We start from the raw sequence: 24,864 nt of genomic DNA on the forward strand, positions 1-24,864 counted from the left end.
TAATGCATGGGTATGGACATATAGACATTCTGATGCACTAAATAAAATAAAAGAAGTAATTATGTCAAGTAGTGTGCTTGCCAATTTCAATGAGAAGTTACCAACTGTGATACAGACTGACAGTAGTAGTAATGGCTTGGGGTGCTGTCTCTTACAGAATAACAGACCGGTAGCATTTGCATCTAGGGCGCTAACGAAAGCAGAGTCAAATATGAGTCAAATTGAAAAGGAGTTCTTGGCAATCCTTTATGCATGCAATAAATTTCACAATTTTATCTACGGAAGGAAAGTGCAAATTGATTCTGACCATAAGCCTTTGGAGGCATTAATGCATAAAGGCATTGCGGACATAATGTCGCCGAGATTACAAAGGATTAGGGTAAGATTATCTAAATATGACATAGAGGTAAAATTTAAGCCAGGCAAGTTCATGCATGTGGCAGATTTATTATCGAGGAATTTTATAAAAGATGAAGTGGATGATGATAAATTTATTACAGAAATAGTTCATACTATTGACATGACTGATGAGAAGAGAGAACAATTTAGGACTGAAGTGGATGCTGATGAGGATCTGAAACTAGTAAAGAAATATTGTATACAAGGGTGGCCCAAAACTTTGTCAAGAGTAAGCGATTCAATTAGGTATTATTATTATATAAGAAATGAACTATATTTACTTGACGGACTAATATTTTACAAAGACAGAGTTATAGTCCCAAAAATATTGAGAGAGAGCATGCTAAGATTATTGCATTCAAGTCATTTTGGCATTCAGAAAACCCAACAGAGAGCAAGACAGATATTACATTGGCCACAAATGAACAAAAGTATAGAAGACTGGGTAAGAAATTGTAGCAAGTGTGAGATATTTAAAAGTCACAATGCTAAAGAACCACTATTACTTAGAGAGTTGCCTCAAGCACCTTTTGAAAAGGTAGCAAGTGATATATTAGATTATGGTGGACAGTCATATCTAGTTCTGATCGATTATTTTTCTAAATGGCTCGATATAGTGAAAATTAATTCAAAAACTTCTCAGGTGGTCATCAAGGAGTTAAAGAAAATTTTTTCAACACACGGAATACCCTATGAAGTCATCTCAGATAACATGCCTTATAATTCGTGGCATTGTCAGCAATTTGCTAAAGACTGGGATTTTCGGTTTGTAACGTCCAGTCCCCGCTATCCACGGTCTAATGGGCAGGCAGAACGAGCCGTTCAAATTGCAAAAAACATGCTTAGAAAGTGTGACGACTTAGATATGGCGCTCCTGGAGTATCGAAATACTCCAATAAATGGAACAGATAAAACACCGGCCCAATTAGTGACTAACAGGGTTCTTAGATCGAAGCTACCATCAAATAAAAAGCACAAAGACGTTAATCTAAAGGAAGAGTGGGAGAAACTAGAGGCAAAAAGAAACGAATATAAAAATTATTATGATAGAAACACCAAGGTAAGAAGAGAAATAGTGCCAGGAGAGAATGTAGGTGTCAGAGAGGGTAGAGAATGGAGACCAGGTAAAATTCTGGAAAAAATAGATGAGGCACCCAGATCTTATTTAGTGCAGAAAGAAAATGGGGAAGTGGTCAGGCGAAACAGTTATCACTTGAGGCCTTCCCTAGTTAAAGCGGAAATTAAGAAGAATACTGATTTCGCACATAATGATAGATCATTAAACTCCTCATCTGGGAATCAGAGTTGTGGAGTAGAGGAACCTTCAACCTCCCAGATGAATGCTGAAAATAGAACTAGTGCTAGAATCAAAAGGCCTCCAGTGCGTTTTAAGGACTATCAAATGTAAGGGGAAAGATGTCATATCAGTAGGTTATGATTACGGTCACGGGGCTCTAGGCACAATGTATGGGGACTCTTTGTCAGTTGTCACTACTTGTCAAGATCATTGTTAGAACATGGGTTTTGGGACATTGTTGATTCTTGGAGACTTTGTTAAAAAGTATGTTTAAATAAATGTATTAAACCCAATGAAATATTATTACTCTACATAAGTAAAACATTTTAGAATATAATTAGCTTCCATTAAATGTTGTTTTGTTTGGATAACTGCATGTGGCATTTGAACTACTCATTAATAAATGAAGGCAAATGTGGAACCTACATTACCGACATTGAATAATCTATAATTAAAAAAGTCGTAAGCTCTGTCCACCTAAACAGTTGTCGTAACTTGGGTGGAAATTAACCAAAACATATATGAAATAAAATTAAGGAAACAAATATTTACATTAAATTAATTTTTCGTATCGCTTTGTGTCATTTGTTCTACTACTTGATAAGTTACACCCTTATTTCCCTTTTAGTTTAAAAAATGCAATGTTTTTGATATATTAGATACAGAAAAAAGCTTAATTTAACATGGTATGTCGGTCGTAAATATTTTTCCTCTGCTCTTTCACTTGGCGCTTCCATTTGTCTTGTTGATGTCCAACCCTGTTCAAGACGTTTCCTCGTACGCTCATATTGTGGGACATTGGACCAGCAGAGACGTCATCCTAAAAAAAACATCAGTCAATAGTGTGTCCATCAATAACTAATATTAGGCGAGCGGTTTATCCCTAAAAAGACGCTTAGAAACGGAATATACAAACCAATTTTATTTTGCGTTTCTACCGCACCAAACCTTCTTTATTCGATTCTACAGTGTGACCCATTTAGATTGGAAACACCTCTATAAAATTTGAAGTTGTTAACCGATTTTAACCAATTTTTTTTTATTGTCATGTAATGAAAGGTCTATTGCGGGACAAAATATGAAATATTTAGTTAAATTTTCAGAGCAGTCTACGATACTTTTTCTTCGTCGAAAATAGAGAATTTGTATTAGCAATTTTTTTATTAAAAAAATTTCTACGCAACTGGATTTAAGGTGGCTTCAAATAACTATGACAAAAATTTCATTAAGATATATTTTTATATAATATCAAACTTATGACAACTTAAAATTTGAAAACCCACTAAGAAAAAAACACTCTGTATTAACAGATAACCATAAAACTAATTATTTTTCAAATAATTTAATAATAAACCAGTACTATAGAGCGTTCCAAGTTAAGAAAATAACATTGCGGAGATAGGGCCATGTATTTCTTATGGACGATAGAAGCGCAGCGATGCCACGATGAATACAAGCACGGTTCGGGGTTGTATAATTATTTGTATTTTCGTTTTCACAGACATGAATTAAATTAATGTTTTTTAACGTAATTGACCAAAAGTGCCCATTCGAAACAAGAGATGAAAAGTATTTAAAGTATTTAAAAAATAAATAAATAGTATTTACAAAAGATAATTTTATTTTATCTTATTTTAATTATAGTAACGACAGTTTATTTGTTTTTCGGTAAGAATATCATATACCATGAATCATGAAATCAGTAGAAAATATTGCTTAGTTAAATCATACACAGATTTAAAAGCAAATAAACGGACCGCTTGGAATGCATATATCTAATTAATAATTGCAACTTAAAATAATACGGTGTACGTATGTCAGCGATTTTATGTCGTTCTCTGAGACTACATAATGATAATAAGGCTTTGTGGTTCTTCATTTGTTATTCTGACTTTACAGTTAAATGTTAATTGAAAATGGAAATTCGAAAAATATATCGACATAGTAAATCGCACGCCTGAGAGTTTTGGCAACACTGATCTCCATAAGTCTAATGTTATTTTCTTAACGTGGAACGCTGTATAGACACAAAATGTTTAAAATAGCATAAAAATTTAATGCAAGTAACGCACTTACATTATTATTAACTTTACATGCTACAACTTAAATCTCAGTTGCCATGACAACGATATTACTGTTTGACATTATTTGTGTCATACAAATTTCAGTGTTAGCATAAATTTATGCATAATATCTGCAACAATATTTACTTCAAATTCTTTTAATAATATTTTGTGTCATGGCTGCAAAATTAAGTTTGAGAGAAAAAATTGAAATTATACGTCTTTTCGGAGATAACGATAGAAGTGCCAGGGAAGTTTGTACAATATTTAATTTTGACAGACATGTGGATCGTCCTAATATTAGCTGCGGTACGGTAAACAAAATAAATAGAATATTTAATGAATATGGTTCAGTATCAAAACTAATTCTAAAAAATAATCCGTTACAAAGAAGAAGAGGAAATGATCAAATCATTTTAGATCATTTCAGAAATAACCCTAATGCCAGTTTAAGGAATGCCAGTTTATATTTGAATGTGCCTCGAGAGAGTATTCGGCGATGTCTTAAGATAAATAATATTAAACCTTTCAAATCAAAATTCTTACACAAATTACAAGAAGGCGACGAAGCAAAACGTTCAGAATATTGTTTATGGGCCCAAGGGGAATATTTAAACAATATAACTTGAACTCACAGAACTTTTTAGAATTTTTAAACACCGACTTGTGGGATGCCATCCATGAGCTCCCAATTAATGAACGATTAAATTTGTATATCCATTTAGATGGGTGTTCTGGTCATTACGCCAGAAGCGTGAAGCAATGGCTAAATGAAAATTTTCCGAACCGTGGGATAGGCGGGGGGTCCGTTGATAGATTGGCCACCCAGATCTCCAGATCTCACAATTTTAGACTTCTTTCTCTGGGGAGTTATCAAACAAAAAGTTTACCAAACCCGTGCAAGAGACGTAAACGAACTTCGTGCAAGAATTCGACAGGCATGTGCAGAAATTACTTCCCAACAACTAAGAAATGTAATTAGAAATATTCATAAATGCTACGACAAATGTATCCAATTAGATAGTGGATTGTTAGAGGCAACTAGGATTTAAACTAAAATTGTTTCCATGTTTCTGTTAATTCAGTGTTTTTTTAACGTTAATACAAAGTGTTTTTTTCTTAGTGAGTTTTAAAATTTTAAGTTGTCATAAGTTTGTTATTAATAAATATATCTTAATAAAATTGTTGTCATATCTATTTGAAGCCACTCTAAATCCAGTGGCGTAGAAATTTTTTTAATAAAAAAATCGCTAATACAAATTCTCCATTTTCGACGAAAAAGTATCGTAGATTGCCCTGAAAATTTAACTAAATATTTCATATTTTGTCCCGCAATAGACCTTTTATTATATGACATAAAAAAATTTTGGTTAAGATCGGTTAACAACTTCAAATTTTATAGAGGTGTTTCCAATCTAAATGGGTCGCACTGTATATATTTTGTCAACTTCAAATGTATTTTTTTTTTAAATTTTTCCAAGTGGGCTGGAAATTGTTATTAACAAATAACTTATAACAAAAAAAAAACAATGTTCCGAATCGCTTCGAGCAAATTTTTTTACACGTATCTCATCAAAGCTAATACTTTCTCTCTCTTGTAGTCCAGTCGTCACAGAATTGACCCCTAAAAATCATACGAATAAGCTGAATTTTGCAGAGAATATTAATTTTGGGGCCCAAAAAAAGATGCAAAAGAGTTTACCACTTTTACCCTTGGGCTTCCTCCTAAAACCCCCCTCGCAGGGGGGTAAAAATGCAATAAAATCGATTTACCAAGAATCTTTACACCGTAGAAAAAATGTAGCTGAAATAATTTTAAACAAAAATGTTTATAAGCATTTTTTGTGTAAAATGAACCGTTCTTTTAGAAACAACGCTTGAAGCGTCCACCGATTTTGCATGTCAGTTCCGCACGCGAAATCAACGTTCAATGAAATTTGCACCAGCTCGACGGTAAAAATTCGATATCTTTTGATCCAAATGTCCTATCGACAAAAATCAAGATGGGTTTTAAAGCCAAAGAATGTAGATTTCGTATGCAGTTTTTGTATTTTGCCGAAAATAAACTCAGTTTTTATAAAGGTGTTAAATAAATTAACGTATTGCAATTTTTGCATTTTTTACGATTCTGTGAGATCAATAAGATTGATCATTGACCAGTTGTAGTAAAATTTCCATTTTTAGAGATCAATCTTTAAAACCTATGAAATTTCAATTTTGAGTTGTGGTAACAAATATAAATATATCAAATAACAAAAATATTTGAAATATGAATAAAAATCGCATAATTAAATGGTTTACATTACAAACCATCACACGACACGGGAAATGCATTTAAGAAGACGGTTATGGGTGTAGTTTATTGCAGAACTTCTTTTTATTCTTTTATTTTAAAAAACATACTAGTGTAACTAAAAAAAAAGTTTTAAACGTTTTAGATCGTTTGTTTTGTGACAGTTTAAATCCAGCGTTTTTTAAGTATATTTTAAATGCCTCACATTTGTGGCCAAAACTCAAAACTAAAATTTCATGTTATAGGTTATTAAGGTTAGGCTCTAGTAATTGAAACCTTATAGTGGCCAGTCAATGAAAAGGATAGATTGTATTGATCTCGTGAGAATAAAAAAATGGCAAAAATCGCGCCACGTTTATTTATTTAACACCTAAATTTACTTGCGGCAAAATACAAAAACAGCATATGAAAGCTGAACTCTTTACCTTTAAAACGCATCCTGATTTTTGTCAATAGAACACTTTGATCAAAAGATATCGAATTTTTACCGTCGAGCAGATACAAATTTTTTTGAACATTGATTTCGCGTGCGTAACTGACATGCAAAATCGACGGTCGCTTAAAGCGTTGTTTCTAAGAGGACGGTTCATTTTACATAAAAAATGCTTATAAACATTTTTGTTTAAAATTATCTCAGCTACATTTTTTATTTGAAACATTTTTTTCTACGGTGTACATATTCTTGGTAAATCGATTTTTTCGCGTTTTTACCCCCTGCGAGAGGGGTTTCAGGGGGAAGTCCAGGGGTAAATGTGGTAAACTTTTGCGTTCAGTGGCACTTTCGTCTCTGACGACTGGAGTATTGGTAATTTTTTGAAAAATGCTTCCTTTTCGAGTTATTTGCAATTTTTTGTTGGAAAAATGCCTTAATCAGTGATTTTTTGGATTTTTTTTTTCTAAAAAAATACTAAATGAATTACAATTCTACAAAAAGCTTTATAATCTTTAAAGCGTTAGGTATAAGTACAAATATTTAGGAAGGATAAAAGTTTTTTTGACAAATTTTAAAATTGAAGCCTGAAACAATCGATTGAGATCTGCTAAATACCTGTAAAGTCACTGTTTTGGCAAGAACAATTGTTTAAATGATTGCTCTTCGGGATAAACAATCAGCTGCCCTTGTTCGTTAAAAGACTAAAAAGTTGTTTTATGTTATACAGGGTCTTTAAAAAGTTATAACCATATTTTTTGGTTGTAGTGTGGCCACATAATAGACATGTTAAAACAATTAAACTATTTATCAAACTAAATTCTAGTAACAGAAAATACAATAACTAAAAATAAAGACATAAAATTCAATTGCACAGGATAAGGCACAAATTCGGTTTAGAAATCTGAAAGCGATCAAAAAATCACGTTTTATGATCCATTTTTTTATCACACTGTTTAGAATAAACCAGATCTATGTAATAAGTAAATTAGTAATATGTATTTATAGCATAGAGCAATTACGTGCTTAAGTGAAGTTTATATTTCACATTTTCAATATTTTCGAGCTTGTAGTAAGGTTTCTATTGTGTATAGAACTTCGAAAGGTCATAAACACCAACCAAAACGATTATCAGTGTTTCAAATATTTTCTATGTTAATTCTCATCATTTATATGGTATATTGTGAAGTACACTGAGTGTATAAATGATCTAAAGTACTATCCGTTGCAAGATAATTCGGATGGAATTCCCCAGATTAAGAGACTGGGCCGATATCAAGCACAAAATGATTGTACTCCCTTAATGCTGTAACGAATAGTCACCCTTAGTCTTTTGTTACATTAGGTTCAATTTTAAATTATATCTAAAGTTTAAACGTACTTTACTAAATGATACAAAGTAGGTGTAGCCAGGTACGTATTTCAATTTTGAGTTGTTAACGATTGGTAAATAAAATTTTAAGCATAATTTTCTGTACCTATTTAAATTTAATCAGTTAATTGCATTTGCACTTATAATTCAAAATTACAAATTTCTATACTATTATTTCAGAATTCTAGACAGTAGCTTCTCAGAAATGTGAGTGTGATTAAGGCGATGACATGGTTGTCAGTTTGTGATGATAGATATTCTAGCAATTTATAATTTAATCATTGACATGTTGACATGCAGCAAAATTATGATAGATTAATAATCGTTTTGTATCTGTTAAGGTATCTAATAAATGTATATAATATATATATATATATATATATATATATATATATATATATATATATATATATATAGATATATATATATATATATAAGAAGTACTCACTTTTTTTTCAAAGAGCAACGTATGCATATTGAGGTTAGAGAAAATGTATTTGAGTTTGAAAAATATGTCAAAAAAATAAACTTGCTTACATACGAAAGTAACATTAAAATAGTAGTATTAATCATCGTATGAAGACGGCTCGTCGAATGATGAAGAGCTATCGCGATCACTACTACTACTTGTGTCTAAGTCCCACATTCTATCATCTTCTTTTATAGTGTGTCTTATATATTTTTTCCAAGACTCGGAAACCAAGAGGCTAGCAGTAGCTAACAAGCTTTTCACATCCTTCATTTTAAAACTCAAGTTTTCTCTTGCCACTTGGTTTGTTATTTGAGCCCATATATGCTTGATAGGGTTCAGCTCACAATGATAAGGAGGGAGGCGATGTACAATTATGTTGTTTTCACGAGCCATTTCGCCGACTGCATATTTCTTGAATTGGGGTATATGTATCTTTGCGAGGTTTAGTAAATGTACTTTCAACATGTTGTCATCGAATGGTATATTTTTTTGAGAGAGCCAGTTGATGATTTCACCTTTTCGCCAGACAGTCGTTGGTGTTGGCTCCAACCGTCGACTGTGGTATGACGCATTGTCCATAACAACGACAGAATTTGCGAAAGAGGTTTGGTAAAATATTTGAAAACCAACCTTCCGAATATTTGAGCGTCCAATTCCTCTTGGTAATCGTTGGTTGTCTTGTAATCAAAAAACCCGAATTGCTGCCTATATGTGTTATTATCAGCCTCCGTCCTTTACCCACTGGTATTTTCAAACCTGTTGAAAACCCTTCAATGAAGACTTGTCGACGTCTTTTAATTTCCAAATCTTGCCACACCTTTGAGACAGTATGACCTTGATTTAGCCAAGTTTCATCAAAATAGTACACTTTTCGTCCTTCACGGCGATACTCTCGGATTTTTTGTAAGTAATGTCTCCGAGACAAGATAATTTCATCTTTTTCTAAAAGAACACTATTCCTGCTTCTTTTCATATATTTGATGTTCAGTTGCCCCAATGTTCGCAATAAAATACGTCGTGATATTTTGGGCATTGAATCATCGGAATTTATTTCGACTTCAACATTTTTTAGGGTTGGGACTGGTAAGGATCCGAAAAAAGAAAGTGTGGAATTTTCTCCGAATAGTATATTTTGTGTCATCTTCAAGCTGGTTGCGTTTTTTACCTCTGGTTTTAATGTTTTTAAGAGATACATTATTCGATTAACCTTCACTTTAAAAATTTTTTAGAATTCTGTATTCAGTTCTCGTTGACACTTTAGTCAAATCAATATACAACTATTACTAAAAGACTAAATCGGAAATATCTTGCAACGAACAGTACTAGAATCTCAGAAATATTTGTTTAATACCACGCAAAATTCGCGATAATTGTTCTTTTACGAACTGGCTGAACCGGTATATTTTAACAAGTTCTATAGCATCTTAGTATCTAGTTTACAATAACATTTGTATAGCGTAATGAATTTAATAATAATTTGGCAAATAACAAGGCGAGTTAATATCGTTCAAGCTGTTTAATCTAGCCCTAGAGGACGTCTTCAAAATACAAATTGGTCAATATATGGCATCAACGTTAATGGCAACAAGTTAAACCACCTCAGATTGGCTGACGACATCGTGATTATAGCGAGCATATTCGAGGAACTATGGTGAAGGAACTCGCAGATAGCTCCCAATATGTTGGCCTAAAAATGAATATGAAAAAAAAAAAAACAATGGCAAACACAGACGACCCCAGACGTGTAACTATAAATAGCAATGATATACAACAAATCAAAATATTCAACAAAATACAAGAGCAAGAGTGGCATGGGAAGGATTTGGAACACCTAATTGGATACTTCTTCTGCTTTAAGTGCAGCCTCCCAATCGGAGGTTGGATATCATCATCACTATCTTTACCATGTCTACCGCTGCTCTGCAGAGTTTCATTGGACTGCATCTAAATAAGTCATTTAAATTTTTCAACCGTGACACTCTCCTTCTCACACTCCAGGAGGCGATGTAATCCAATTATGCTTTAAGAATAATAGCATAAATTCTTTTCTTTTTTATATTATATGGCGACACAGACCAGGCGAATTATGTAACTTCTGATGGAACCCGGCAGAACAACAAGGGAACCCAAGGTACATGGATGGAGACCACAGGCCCTCAAACCAGAAGTCCACAGGTAGTGCAAAGACAAGTGTAGTATGTAAATAAATCTTCTTATATTTTTATTAAAAACTAACTTTCGATTTTTTAATTTTTTAACACTAGAAGCGCGGCCATTTAAATTTTGACCCATTTCAAAATTCATCTCTATACACTAAATATTCTATACTTGTTACAGCCTCAAAATTTTATGACATTTTGTGAATTATCGGGTACATTACATACCTACTCAAAACTATATGTCTACTGTGATAACTAATTTTTTGTTTTTTTTTTACGAAAATACCTTAAAGCGCGGAAGAGTCATCCTAGACCCAACTATCTGACGAAGAGCGGAAGGAGCCAGCCCAAGGTAATTCGACGTCCAATGACGACACGGAACTAACAGTGATTTTTTTAGTCAAATGTTAATTGTAACAAAAATTAGGTGAAATTTTATTAGGTTGGCCGTGAAAAAATACATAATAATCTAGAGATCCCTAACTTGTTAATATTTAATCAGATTTCAAAGTACCTAAAAGAATACTAAACTGAAAATTTACAGAGCCGCAATTAGACCAGTAATCACTGTTGGATTATCTTATGGTAGATAATATTAATTAAAGGTGTGGACTGTAAATTATCTTTTGTGTGAGTAAATAGAATTATTTATTAACTTTTATACAAACTAATTATTATAACATGTGAATTTGTGAAAATACTAGAAAAACGTGGCGTCTTCTTGGAAATTATTTGATTAATGTCAAAATTGTCAATTGCCGACTTGATCCCGTCAGATTGTTTGATCTTGAACATAAAACGCACGGACATATGACAGGCTCTATGTTGCCGCACTAAACTAATTTTCTAAAAATGTCCTAACAATCACATATGGTGTTGAAGGAATGTGCCTGACACAAAAAAATGAAGAACGATAGAAGATCTTAGAAAGAAAAATCATTAGGAGAATAGCAGCCCCACTAAACCTAGGTAATAATGAATTTAAAAAACTAATGAACCACGAAGTAAGAGAACTTTTCAAAGGAAAAGACATCATCCGATCTATCAAGGTACAGAGACTTAGATGGATGGGACATCTAGAAAGGAGAAATCCAGAAGCAGTTATCAAGAAAATCACCAAATGGAGACCGGGCAGACCACGAGTAAGACCGAAGACAAGATGGGAGAACCAGATAATTGCGGACCTTAATAAGATAGGAATTAGAGATTGGAAAACCATAAGCAAAAACAGGAAAGAATGGAGGAATATTGTAGAAGACAACAAGTAACACAACCAATTGTAAAACCAAATCTTAATGCGCACTGATTCCCCGCTAAAATGAATCGGAAGAGCACAAAGCGGGTGGCAAATTTATTAACATAGCAAAATATTTAATTTTGAAATACAGGGTTTCTCTAAACTTAGAATAAGTATTTTTTCTCAAATGGAACACCTTATAACGGGTGTTTTTTTTAGAGGTATAGAAATAGAAGTTGGCAACACGTTTTTAAGGGGCGTCCAGTTTGACAGCTGTCGGGTGATTATTATTTACTTTAGTTTGACATTTCAATATGAATAGACTGACGCCTGAACAACGCTTTCAAATTGTGCAAATTTATTTTGAAAATCATAGTTCTGTTCGGAATACGTATCGCGCACTACGTTCATTTTATGGTATACATAATCGCCCATCAGAGCAATTAATTCGATCAACTGTGGAACGTTTTCGCACCACGTTTACTCTTAATGATAATACGCATCCACAGAGACGTCGTACAGTGCGTACAGAAGATGTTGTTGCTGCTGTTGAGCGTAGTATAGAGGAAGACCCGAATCAGTCTATACGCCATCGTGCATAGCAGTTGGATATGTGTCCATCCACTTTATGGAAGATTTTGCGAAAAGATCTTGGTTTGCATGCTTACAAAATTCAACTCGTGCAGGAATTGAAGCCACACGATCACCTAGCAAGGCATAGATTCGGTGAATTTTGTTTAGCGAATTCGTGAATCGCTAAACGAATCGGTGAAAGCGAATTTTGTTTAGCGACGAAGCTCACTTTTGGTTAAATGGCTACGTCAACAAACAAAACTGCCGTATTTAAAGTGAAGATAATCCTCAAGTGTATGTTGAGAAACCACTATATCCAGAAAAATTGACTGTTTTGTGTGCTTTGTGGGCTGGTGGAATCATTGGTCCGTACTTCTTCAAAAACAATGCTGGCCGGAACGTTACAGTTAATGGTGACCGCTATATAGCCATGATTACTGACTTTTTTATTCCTGAATTAAACAACCATAATGTGCAGGAGCTGTGGTTTCAGCAAGACGGCGCAACATGTCACACAACTCGTGCCACAATGGATTTATTGAGGTAAACGTTTGGTAACCGCATAATCTCGCGTTTAGGACCCGCGAATTAGCCTCCAAGGTCGTGCGATTTAACTCCGTTAGACTATTTTTTGTGGGGTTATGTGAGGTCGCTAGTCTATGTCAATAAGCCTGAAACGATTGACGAACTGGAGGACAACATTCGTCGCGTTATTGCCGACATACGGCCACAAATAGTGGAAAAAGTCGTCGAAAATTGGACCTCCAGATTAGACTACGTCAGAGCCAGCCTTGGTGGTCATATGCCAGAAATCATATTTAAAACATAATGTCAAAAAATTATCTTTCAAATAAAGTTAATTTCCTGTTCATATAAAAAATAATCTTTGTTTTATTCCACTTTAAAGTTCTATACCTCTAAAAAAAACACCCGTTATTTTAGTATTTTAATGAAATGGTATTTTATGATACTTTATCGTTTATTTTACCTAATGGCTTAAATTTGTGAGTTATTCGTGATTTTTTTAGCCAAACGTTAATTGCAACAGAAATTAGGTGAAATTTTATTAGGTTGGCCGTGGAAAAATACATAATAATCTAGAGATCCCTAATTTGTTAATATTTAATCAGATTTCAAAGTACCTAAGTAGGTAAAAGTGAAGTGACGTTTAATATACTATTAAAATAAAAAGTAAAACAAAATATTTACTTAACACAAAAATAACAAAAAATCGTTGAATTTATAATAAACGTTCAACATGGCCTATGTATACGTCTTTACATAATTGCAAACAATCTTCAAAAGAGCGACTTACACTGTAGTTCTTCGAAACTTGTAGCGAATAATACAATGTTATCAGTGTATCTCAAATGACTCAGTTTTCTTCCATTAACATTTATTCCTTTATCTGCCCAGTTAATGTCTTTGAACACGTCTTCCAGTCCAAGTGTGAATAGTTTTGGTGAGATAACATCTTCCCGGCGAACTCCTCTGTTGATTGGTATAGCTTTGGTTTTCGCATCTATTTGTATTTTCATTGTAGCTTTCTTGTAAATATTATGTATGAGCATTCTGTATCGGGAGTTTATCCTGCAGTTGTTCATAGCTCTCTCTATTACCCCAAGTTCTGTGGAGTGCAATGCCTTTTCATAATCAACGAAGCCAATGTATAAGTTCAAGTGATATTCATTGGCTTTCTCTGTTAGCATTCTGACTGTAAGAAGACGATCCGCTGTACTGTAACCTTTTCGGAATCCTGCCTGCTCTACCGGTGGATAGCTATCGAGCTTCGACGTTAACCTTTTAGTTATTATTCTCATAAACAGTTTGTACATTTGTGACTGCAGGGAGATTGGCCTATAGTTCTTCAGATCTCCCCTGTCTCCCTTTTTGAAGAGAAGTATTGTCAAACTTTCAATCCAATCATCTGGGACTTCTCCTTTGTGAAGACATTCGTTGAAAAATTTTTTCAATTCTTCGAGAATAATTTCACTCCCCTCTTTCAACATTTCTACAAAACTCTTTTCCATTTGAGAAAATACTTATTCTAAGTTTAGAGAAACCCTGTATTTCAAAATTAAATATTTTGCTATGTTAATAAATTTGCCACCCTCTTTGTGCTCTTCCGACTCATTTTAGCGGGGAATCAGTGCGCATTAACATTTGGTTTTACAATTGGTTGTGTTACTTGTTGTCTTCTACAATATTCCTCCATTCTTTCCTGTTTTTGCTTACGCTTTTCCAATCTCTAATTCCCATCTTATTAAGGTCCGCAATTATCTGGATCTCCCATCTTGTTGTCAGTCTTCCTCGTGGTCTGCCCGGTCTCCATTTGGTGATTTTCTTGATAAATGCTTCTGGATTTCTCCTTTCTAGATGTCCCATCCATCTAAGTCTCTGTACCTTGATAAATCGGATGATGTCTTTTCCTTTGAAAAGTTCTCTTACTTCGTGGTTCATTAGTTTTTTAAATTCATTATTACCTAAGTTTAGTGGGCCTGCTATTCTCCGAATGATTTTTCTTTCTAAGATCTTCAATCTTTCTTCATTTTTTTGTGTCAGGCACATTACTTCAACACCATATGTGATTACTAGTCTAATTGCGGCTCTGTAAATTTTCAGTTTAGTATTCTGAGTAAGCTTCTTATCTTTGAGGAAGTTGTTCCAGTAAGTTCTTATTTCCTGTCAGAATTTTTTCATTGATTACTATGCTTCTTTCATTAGTTCTATTAACGGAGACCCCAAGATATTTAAAGTGTTCTACCTTTTCAAACTCATATTCCCCAATATTTAACCTTGTCATATTAACTGTACTTTGTCTGGAGTATATTAGGTATTTTGTTTTACTGCCAAACCAAAAAAAAGATAAGTTTGTTCCACCCTGTCAATATGGGTGGCCCTGTATATTTGAAAATATTTTTAAAGTATGGTTCTATCCACATTTTCGCAATGGATATCTTCGCACTAATGTTGTACCCTGCACAAAGCACTGGCTTATGTGAGGTTGCCTTATCCAGATTAGGGCAAATACTGTACCCTAAATGCGCCATCATGTTCATCCAGGACGTTCTCGCTATAAATTCAAATATATAAGTTACTGACTATTAGGTTTATTCAATTGACTTAATTTATTTCGACCCGAATCATCACAGATACTCCGCTAAATCGGTCGATTTCCTAAACATATGGACGCCTATAGACACAAAGACAATCATCGCGACAGGTTAATACAAAATTTAGACAAAGTGAAATTCTCGCTCAAGCTCATAACGGTAGTTTTTCATAGCTTCTGAGTTTCTTAATATTTGCAATCATATCTGGGTTTACTACTAATATTATCCAATCTACATAAAGCGACACTGAAGCAAGCAGTCTACACTAAGGATCCACTTTAGCATAGCATAACAAAACAGTATTTTGATATTTTGTATCATTTTGAAGCAATTTGTTTTTTATTTTGAGAGTTCCACGTCATAGTCTTGTGATTGTTATAAAGCTACTTAATTAAATGTATGTATTTCATTCCTTAATGTAATTTTTACTGTTTCAAGCTGTTGCATAGTATTTATTTAGTTTTTTAAGCCACATTGTTAATTTTTTAAGTTTTCGTTCTTTATTTTGATATTAAATTGATTAATTCTCAAAAAATAAAGAATTTTATTAATGAACCTTAGTTCTTGAGATCAAATAGTAAGTTTGTTGATTTTTAAAATGGATTTAAGTCTTTTTCTTTCAATGTTGACATTCAATCAATAGGGTTTATGCAAAACACTTTTTTCAAGGAACCATTTTCAAGCTTAAAAATCACCGGGGCATGTTTAATTTTTTTCAAGAGATATTTGGACCTCATAAAAAAAAATTAATTGAAATAAATGTTTTAGTGTTACCAACCCACAGAATAGTTATTTGAAAATTACCTTTCTTATCTCCAGATAAGCAATTATAATTTTAAAAAAGTCCCACATTTAGTGAGATCATCTTTGGCAAACCATTTAAATACAGAAAAACTCATAATTTGGAAAAGCTTTGTATGATTTTATTCATAATTACAAATTTATTAACACTTAAGTGCACCCTATTTCTCATAAGTCACAACAAAAAAACAATATCTAATCTTATTTGTAGCCATGATGCTAATAATACTAAAGACCGCTATAGCATCAACGAAATTGAGCTCTGTTATTGTTGCTAAACTATCCAATGTTACGCTGAAGAATTCTGGTTTGGCATCAAGGTTTCAAAATGTTAAAAGATAACAAAAATTCTATTAAAGCTACTAGCCAAATTACATCAATGTAAATTGGCTGTTGCTCAGCATTAGTATAAACTTAAAAAAAGCAAAAAGGCTATAAGTACCTTTGGTCCAAAAATGGCAGAATATATCTCAAAATAAATAAATGTGATTGTGCCCTTTACATTGATAATGAGGATACCATTAAAAGTTTATGTTACACCTACATAGTGAAATTATTTTAGAACTATAAGTGATTTGTTGACACACCAATTTTATGAGCACTCTTTTAGTACACTGGATACCTGGATCCTCCTGACTATAATTTTGAAAACTTTATTAATGACTATGACAGTATAAGTACTGGATAAACTTCAAGGAAAGAAAAACTGTTTGGAGACTTTAACATTGATTTTCTTGTAAATAGCCCACAAAAGCATGCCTACAAGGGTTACTTTAAGAACTCTAATTGACTACACTTTCTGCAATAATTGTGTGGAATGCAAATTAAATACTGTAGATGATACAGTTGGCGATCCTATAGTTCAAAATTTTCAAGTAAGGAAAACTTCTTTGACACCTGACCATAACATAATGCTCTTCTGCAGATTTCTTGTGTAATGAAATTGTGATATCTTTTCATAATTTTTGTCACACAACACCTGAAAGGAAAAGTTTAGAAGAAATAGTGCTACTTGATTCAATGTTCATATCTTTGAGCTACTAAAATTTGCGAGATTTTCATTATGAATGTCATAAATAATTTCCTGCAAGTGAATTTCTTCTCCAATACAGTACCAGTAAGAAGTAATATTATCAAGATTAAATTTAAATAGCAGGTAATCATTACAAGAGATGTCTACCATCTCTAAAATTATTGAATCCTGTATAAATAACTGATGAAGTACATTTTTATCAGATAACCATTTTTCGTTAAAGGTCAATATACTTTCAGATGATATGGTATTATTCTACAGTACTACTAGTACTACAGTACTACACTCTGATAACAGTGATATCAACTACAGTACTATTCAGTAGCACTGCAGTTGATATCACTGGTCTCATTTACTATGGAAAATATAGAGAAAGGTCTATTATATTTCTGATGTTGATGCTATTTCCAATCCTCCTTTAAATGACCACATACAACTATGTTTAATCTATATCAAAGAAGTTTATTGTCTAAAGAAGTTCGAATATTCAACAAAATTCTTGATCCCCTAAAGAATTTATCTGCCACACCCTTTCAAGTGTAACTTATAGAGACTGAGTTTCTCAGAATTTTTAAAGATCATTAATATTTTAATGTGATTTTATTTCTATTTTTACATTTCTGGATCCGTTATTTGGATGGCTCAAATAACCTGTGACTCAAGCCTTTTATTGTTATTGCAGTATTCTTTATTGCATACTAAATGTACTTGGTATGTGGAATAAAAAAAATTGTATTTGTACTAAGTAATATAAAAGGAATGGAAATGGATTTAACAATGAAATATCCAGCTACAATGCAGTTTTTACACTAATTTAATAGTTCAACCTTTTGTGTAGTAAAAATTGCCACAAAAAGCACATTTAATGTCCCCACTGTATAAAAAATTAACTTTTTACCTTCCTTATGAGTCTTAAGCTGTTTATTTATTAAAATTAATTTTAAGAAAGATATTGCAGTATATTATTAAGACATGATTCACCAAAATATCTTACTTTGTAAAAGTGGTGCAGATGGGTAATCTGAGCAATTATTTTCATTTTGTAAAAATGGGACTTCCTGTAAAACAATAAACAAACAATAAATAAAACACCTACAGCACATTGCAGATGCCATAAAATAAAAAAAAAACAAAAAATAAATTAATTAACCATAGAAAAACTGTAAGTGTATCTGTTTTTATAAAAATTTCCGAAATATACTAATATTTAAAGAACTCTCAACTGTTCAGGAATAAATAAATCAAATTATTACCAAAATATGGTTAAAAAATAAATATGAAAAAATATATAATCCACATTTGAACCAAAACAAACTAAATACAAAGGTGCATAATTTATAATGCTATCTGAAAGCAATACAACAGTAGTATCAAAGAATATAGATGCATATGCTTCTATATTCTTTGGTAGTATTTTGATCATGACAATGTATTTTATGCTACTTAAATATTGGCCTCAATAAAATCAATCCATCTGTACAGCCTATTACAAAAAATATTTGCACCAAGAAAACTACAAAAATTTGGATCTAATTTGGATTAAATCATCAAAAGTTCAATTAGTAATTTCTTCTTAAATCCAAATTTGCCCAGTACTCTGTACACATTACAACAAAAATATTCAATGTGAGAAATGTACTTAAGCAATAAAAAAACTGTATAAATATCTGACTTACTTCTTCATTTGTGTGCTCTTGGTAGTTTCCTTTAATCCTCTTGTTTAACAGTGGGTCCAATATGATCAAAAAGGCCATATAAATGACCAAAATCGAAATAACCCAAATTACTATAATCACCACTACTTTAATTATAGTGGTGTTTCTATTTTCATATTTGCATTCACATCTTGGACAGAATTCTTGTTCTTTTCCTATAATGTCTTGACTAATCCTCGGTAGTATAACTTCATCACAATTGCTATAAAATAAGCAGTTTAATAGGGACATATGTACATATTTTGTAAGGAATCCTTACCATTTATTTGGTGGTACATTGGTAATATATAAAATCCTAGATGTGTGGTTCTTAGATTCCGTCTTATTCGTTACTGATGATATACTTGGACATATACACTTACACCTCTTGTCTTCATAGGATTGTGCCTGGAAAAAAAAACATTAATCAACCAATTATGGGAACGTAACTAGACAAATTACCGTAGATAATGTTAATGTAGTTGCTATGCAGAACACGAGCAAGTAATACTTCATTTTTAAAGTTGTGTTTAAATCTTAACAATACATAATATAATAAAAGTTAAATTCTGTAAAATCATATGTCAAATATTTGTTATTTAAAATATCAGTGTGACTGGTTTGACTTTGACGTTCACGTCACTTAACGTTATCAGCTGTCAAGACAATTCAATTAAAAAAATATAAATATATTTAATTTAATAAAGCGGTAGTTGTAATATAATTACTATAATAATTCAAATTTTTAATATGTTTAAAATAATATTTTAAATAATAAATTTATCACATTAATATATTGTATATTATTTTGATTGTTCATTGAATCAAGTGGACTGTTTTTTTTCAGAAACGAGGCCATATAGAGCGGATATACCCTAGAGTTTGAAGTTCGCAACGTTTTACGACAGCGTCAGCTTGTCTAATGCGCATGTGTCGTTGATATTTCCGTTTCGCCTCAATAAAAGCAGAATTTTCTTTGAAAAACTCCTTTTTCGAAGCTTACAACCGTCTTAACGACGTTTTTATAAAATGCATAATGATATTAAATTGTTTTTGAAAGATTTCTTTGCTGGAGGTGTTTCTGCCGCAATAGCTAAGACTGCAGTGGCACCTATAGAACGAGTAAAGTTGCTTCTACAAGTCCAGGCAGCCAGCAAACAAATATCTGAAGAAACGGCATACAAAGGTATGTACATCTACATATTCTTTTATACGATTTTATTTTGATGAATATTGTATAAATGATTCGTTAATTCTTATTTAACATAAATATTTCTGACAATCTGTATCTTAGGATTTATAAATCATATTTAAGACCAGGTACCACGTGTTTGAGACTATTTTTAATTTATATTTTTAATGAATTCTAATATTACTGCCATTGAAGTATTACTAAAACTTTCTAAACGATTTTGTTTTATGAACAAATTTGAAAATTTATTCTTTGGGGTCTTCTAGTCCTTGTCTTCTTCTAGTCTGTCTAGGCAGACTGCATAGCCTATAATGCCTCCTAATTCCTAATCTTCTACTTCTTGGAGATCTTTCGATCTGTTTAATTCTGAAGCTGCCTCTGGTTAATTTCCTGGGAGGTAGATTGCCAACTATCCCTCCATCTTTTAGGTGGTCTTCCGGGAGGTCTTGAACCGGGCGGGTTGTTTTCTGGGGCAATTTTTGTGAGTCTATTCTCATCCATTCGTCTTACATGACTGTACCACATCCTTTACGCTGCCTTCCCCATCTTACAATATCTTGAATTTTGCACTGCTCTCTAACGTTTGTATTTCTCACCCTGTCTCTTCTTGTTTTGCCCACTATTGTTCTTAGGGTTTTCATCTCAGCAATTCCTAATCTAAACAGAGAAAACTTGTGATAGACATCTAGTACGATTCAAGGAGAGAGGAATGATTCTGACAAAAGCATTTAATGAAGATCAAATTTAGACATGATTGCTGAAGAAAGATATCTTTTTGAAGATTATTTAAAATCGGGGCTTATGAAAGTTGTTAACACATTCAAAGAAGAATACATAAAATTGATGAGATGTGCAAAGAGAAAAATGTTGCCATTCTGAGACTACTTCCATAATCCATACCATTGTGAGTTGAATACAATTGAAAAGGTATGGAGTCAAGTCAAAAGACATTGCCCCACAACAGTTTAAAACTGCCACAATAGAACAATTAATAAGAAATGCATTTGGTGTAGTAACAGTACACAACTGGAAAAACTACGAAAAGCAAACATTTTGGGTTATTAGCCCCTTGATGGATGGTATTGATCATGTGGTAATATACCTGAGGGTTGATAGTGATAGGGATGGTAGAGATGAGGATGATCATAAGCAGTGAGTAAATTGTGATAGTGTCAAAAAAGGCAGACATGAAGTGCCAAATCCAAAAGTATGTAAGCAATAGTCTGGCAAAAAGTGAAAATTAGGTAATAGTGTGTTAATAAACCTGTAATGTTAAACAATAGTAAAATTTAACTATTTTTATCAGACCTGTAATAATTACATAATCTGTCTATTAAAGAAATAAGTATTTATAATTTCTATATAATTTCTAAATCTACTTAGAATGACGCATATATCTGCAGTCTATGTTCATGAGAGTTTCGGCAACACTGATCTGCATAAGCCAAACGTTCAGTTCTTAATGTGAATAAAGTTTAGTAGTTATAGAAATATTTAAAGACTAGTTTCCTTGTAATTTTTCTCTTATATCACCCTTCTCGTCTATACACTTTTATTTCATTTCCTTCAATCTGTATATTTCTTACTTGAACTGCTACAAAGTAAAAGTTTCAACAGAGTTTAAATATGTTAAAAATGACAAAAAGATCATACCAATGTATTTAATTAACAATATTAAAATCTAGCTTAGTATTAATTTACAAATATTTTGTAACTATTTTTTGTTTATTAAGATTTTTTTTTCTTTTGACCAGGGTCAGGTTCATTCACATGAGCTATGGGACAAGGACAACATATAGGGCCTATAAGGTAGGTGTCTATTTGGGAAAACCTATATAGAATTGTTGCAAAATAAAGACTTTGAAATTTAAGTGTAGGTAAAGATATATCTAAGGAAAATTTAGAAATCACTGATACCGGAGTTCGAATAACGTTCTGTGTTTTCATTAATATTTTACATTTAATAGATTTACTACATGATGCTTTCGAAATAACTGAGCCTATTTTGATGACTCCAGATTTACCACTACCCATTTACTGATTTTACTCAGATCCTTACTCCAAAATCTAATGCAAAATCAGTTTTATTTAAGCCATTATGTATTTTAGGCATGTTGGACTGCTTCATAAGAATACCAAAAGAACAAGGATTTCTGAGCTATTGGAGAGGGAATTTAGCCAATGTTATTAGGTATTTTCCCACACAGGCTTTGAATTTTGCATTTAAAGATGTTTATAAATCAATTTTCATGGAAGGGGTTGACAAAAATTTACGATTTTGGAGGTATTTTGCTGGGAATTTAGCATCTGGTGGAGCAGCAGGAGCCACTTCATTGTGCTTTGTCTATCCACTGGATTATGCAAGAACTCGGTAAGTTTGGTATAATAAGTGTAAGTTAAGGGCTGCAAAAGTACAGTGCACAGATTCTAAATATGCTGGTGGGAGATGGCTTCTATGCATAGTATTATAGTTGGTGTATGAGAGAAAAAGTTTTCGAAGTAATGAAATAATAAATTTTATATTATTAATTGTTATTTCATTATTTTGAAAACTTTCTCTCATACATGTATATTAAATGATTTTTACATGATGCTTTATCAAAACTGAGCCTACATTGATGACTCATTTTTACCACTACCCATTAACTGATATAAGAAAAAAAAAGAGCCTACATTTGTTTGTAATATTATTTAGATTTTAATATAAGAATTTTTTAGTTTGGGGGTTGATGTAGGAAAAGGTCCAAAAGAAAGGCTGTATCTAGGATTGGTGGACTGTGTTGTTAAGACCTTTAAATCAGATGGACTTATTGGCTTATACAGAGGTTTCATAGTTTCTGTTCAAGGAATTATCATCTACAGAGCAGCATATTTTGGTTTCTTTGATACAGCCAAGGGGATGTTGCCTGATCCAAAGCACACCAGATTTATTGTTTCTTTCATTATTGCACAGGTAAGTGATCTTCTTAACCTATAAATTATTTTATAAGCAAATTCCATTAATATTTAAAAATTCAAAAAATACAAAAACAAAATCTTTTCTCTTTAGAATACATAATATAAGTTATACACTTTCAGTAAGCCGTAGACATAATTATCTGACTTAGTAATTTTTATTTGTATTATCTGCTTTTGAAGACATCTGTGGAAACTCTTGTGTTGATTTAGGGGATATTTCATGCTTCTGGATAGCTCGCAATAAGTTTAACACAATTTTCTTAATTCTATGTAGAATCGATGCTAACTTGTAGATTGTACTATTGATTTGAAAATGATAAAAGTACATAAATGGACTTTTTAAATGATGCTTTATTAAAACTGAGCCTACATTGATGACTCTATTTTTACCACTACCCATTTACTGATATTTTAACAAAAAAATGTTCAAACCATTGTTGAAATTAACATAAATTAACAATTATATATTTTTTAGACTGTTACCACTGTATCAGGTATTCTGTCATATCCATTTGACACAGTTAGGAGACGAATGATGATGCAGTCAGGTCTTAAAAAACATGAGGTCATGTATAAAAACACAATGGATTGCTGGGTGAAAATCTTTAGAAATGAAGGTCCTGCTGCATTTTTTAAGGGAGCATTGTCAAATGTTTTTCGCGGCATGGGGGCTGCTCTAGTTCTAGTATTTTATGATGAAGTTAAGATGATTTTGTAATTTAACTTTTTGTTGTTTAAATAAAATATTTTTTATATTAAAATATACCTTCTTACATTATCCTTCTGTCTATGTGAATTTAATAATTAATGAGCTATGAACAGGAAATTTTGATAGTGCTTAGAGATCAGAAATTATCTGTGGATTATAATTATTTGGTGATCATAAAGAAAAATTCAAATATAAGATGGAGTAAAGAGGTAAAGAGCAAATAAAGCAAAAACCAAGGTTTCTTGGTTTAAATCAGGTTTATTTGGTTTAAACCAGGTTTATTTGATACAAAGTATTAAAGTCTAAATATTTGACTAAATGAATGAAATATTTATAAAATAATAGTAATAATCAATGATTAATACAACTTTTATTTTTATTCACATAAAAAATTAATATAACAAAAAAAAAACATCAAACATAAATATTTAAAATAATTAAGATTGAAAACACAAAAATATAATTTATCTTCATTTTAAGCAGATGTATTAACACTTAAAATAAAACAAAAACCAATTTGGAGGCGTTTTCTGTACTCAACCTGTTTCTAAGTTTCGACTGCACTAGCCCAAAGGAAGAAAACATTCTTTCAATGCCAGCTGAAGATGCTTGTGCTGTGTGAAGTTGTTCAATAACATTAATGATGTGTCAATATTTTTGTGTGTTTTCCACCACTCAATCGTGTCAAATTTTTGCATTTTCTCATCATAAATATTGTCAAGTAAGTGTCCACTTATATCTCTTCCATTAGGTGGCTTGTAACCAGGTCGAAGTTCTTCTATGAGACGGATAAACTGTGGATGATTAACATGTTAAAAGGCGAATTTGTAGCAAATGTATAACATGCTATTTACCTGTCTAGAGCCTCCTTTTGGGTTGTACTTATTTTGATAAGGATTTCACAGAACTTTCAGTTTTGTGTCTTTCAATTTTGAGCTACTAAACTCTAATTTCACTATTTGGGAGAGTGAGTCATCGTTTGAAGGCGTAGAAGTGGGGAAAGACGTATGAAAATCCAGTGGCGTACACTCACTTTTATTTCAACGTTAATTATATTATATTGTTTAAA

The 24,864-nt window shown here is 32.2% G+C and overlaps 2 protein-coding genes across 4 annotated transcripts; one reads left to right on the plus strand and one right to left on the minus strand.

Annotated features, from left to right (window-relative positions):
* Window positions 1–1,983: 1,983 nt before the first annotated feature.
* On the minus strand, window positions 1,984–19,562 carry LOC140445207 (uncharacterized protein CG1161). Of its 2 annotated transcripts, XM_072537098.1 has the most exons (5): window positions 19,399–19,562; window positions 19,217–19,344; window positions 18,919–19,159; window positions 18,237–18,300; window positions 2,379–2,516 (listed from the first exon to the last, which is right to left on the minus strand). In XM_072537098.1, exons 1-5 carry the CDS (start codon window positions 19,450–19,452, stop codon window positions 2,512–2,514), a joined length of 492 nt encoding a protein of 163 aa, XP_072393199.1. In that variant the 5' UTR covers window positions 19,453–19,562; the 3' UTR covers window positions 2,379–2,511. The 2 variants fall into 2 exon arrangements, with proteins under 2 accessions (XP_072393198.1, XP_072393199.1); XM_072537097.1 differs by lacking the exon at window positions 18,237–18,300 and having other exon boundaries at window positions 1,984–2,516; window positions 19,399–19,561.
* A 306-nt stretch (window positions 19,563–19,868) lies between these two features.
* LOC140445205 (ADP,ATP carrier protein 1-like) lies at window positions 19,869–23,866 on the plus strand. 2 transcript variants are annotated; one of them, XM_072537096.1, is made up of 5 exons: window positions 19,981–20,122; window positions 21,883–21,937; window positions 22,238–22,499; window positions 22,847–23,081; window positions 23,562–23,866. In XM_072537096.1, the coding sequence occupies exons 3-5, from the start codon at window positions 22,240–22,242 to the stop codon at window positions 23,802–23,804; spliced, it is 738 nt and encodes a 245-aa protein (XP_072393197.1). In that variant the 5' UTR covers window positions 19,981–20,122; window positions 21,883–21,937; window positions 22,238–22,239; the 3' UTR covers window positions 23,805–23,866. The 2 variants fall into 2 exon arrangements, with proteins under 2 accessions (XP_072393196.1, XP_072393197.1); XM_072537095.1 differs by lacking the exon at window positions 21,883–21,937 and having other exon boundaries at window positions 19,869–20,122.
* Window positions 23,867–24,864: the final 998 nt, after the last annotated feature.

Source organism: Diabrotica undecimpunctata, chromosome 7 (assembly GCF_040954645.1).
Source record: "Diabrotica undecimpunctata isolate CICGRU chromosome 7, icDiaUnde3, whole genome shotgun sequence".
Lineage (NCBI taxonomy): Eukaryota > Metazoa > Arthropoda > Insecta > Coleoptera > Chrysomelidae > Diabrotica > Diabrotica undecimpunctata.

What these genes read in the sequence shown, in the direction of transcription:
- LOC140445207 (XM_072537097.1), bottom strand. Translation starts at nt 19,452, where the DNA reads ATGAAGTATTACTTGCTCGTGTTCTGCATAGCAACTACATTAACATTA. An exon ending in CTACATTAACATTATCTACG is followed by an intron (nt 19,345 to 19,398) that starts GTAATTTGTCTA and finishes TTTTTTTTCCAG; the next exon opens with GCACAATCCTATGAAGACAA. An exon ending in AAGAGCACACAAATGAAGAA is followed by an intron (nt 2,517 to 18,918) that starts GTAAGTCAGATA and finishes TGTTTTTTTTAG; the next exon opens with GATGACGTCTCTGCTGGTCC.
- LOC140445205 (XM_072537095.1), top strand. Translation starts at nt 19,966, where the DNA reads ATGCATAATGATATTAAATTGTTTTTGAAAGATTTCTTTGCTGGAGGT. An exon ending in CTGGATTATGCAAGAACTCG is followed by an intron (nt 22,500 to 22,846) that starts GTAAGTTTGGTA and finishes AGAATTTTTTAG; the next exon opens with TTTGGGGGTTGATGTAGGAA. An exon ending in TTTCTTTCATTATTGCACAG is followed by an intron (nt 23,082 to 23,561) that starts GTAAGTGATCTT and finishes TATATTTTTTAG; the next exon opens with ACTGTTACCACTGTATCAGG.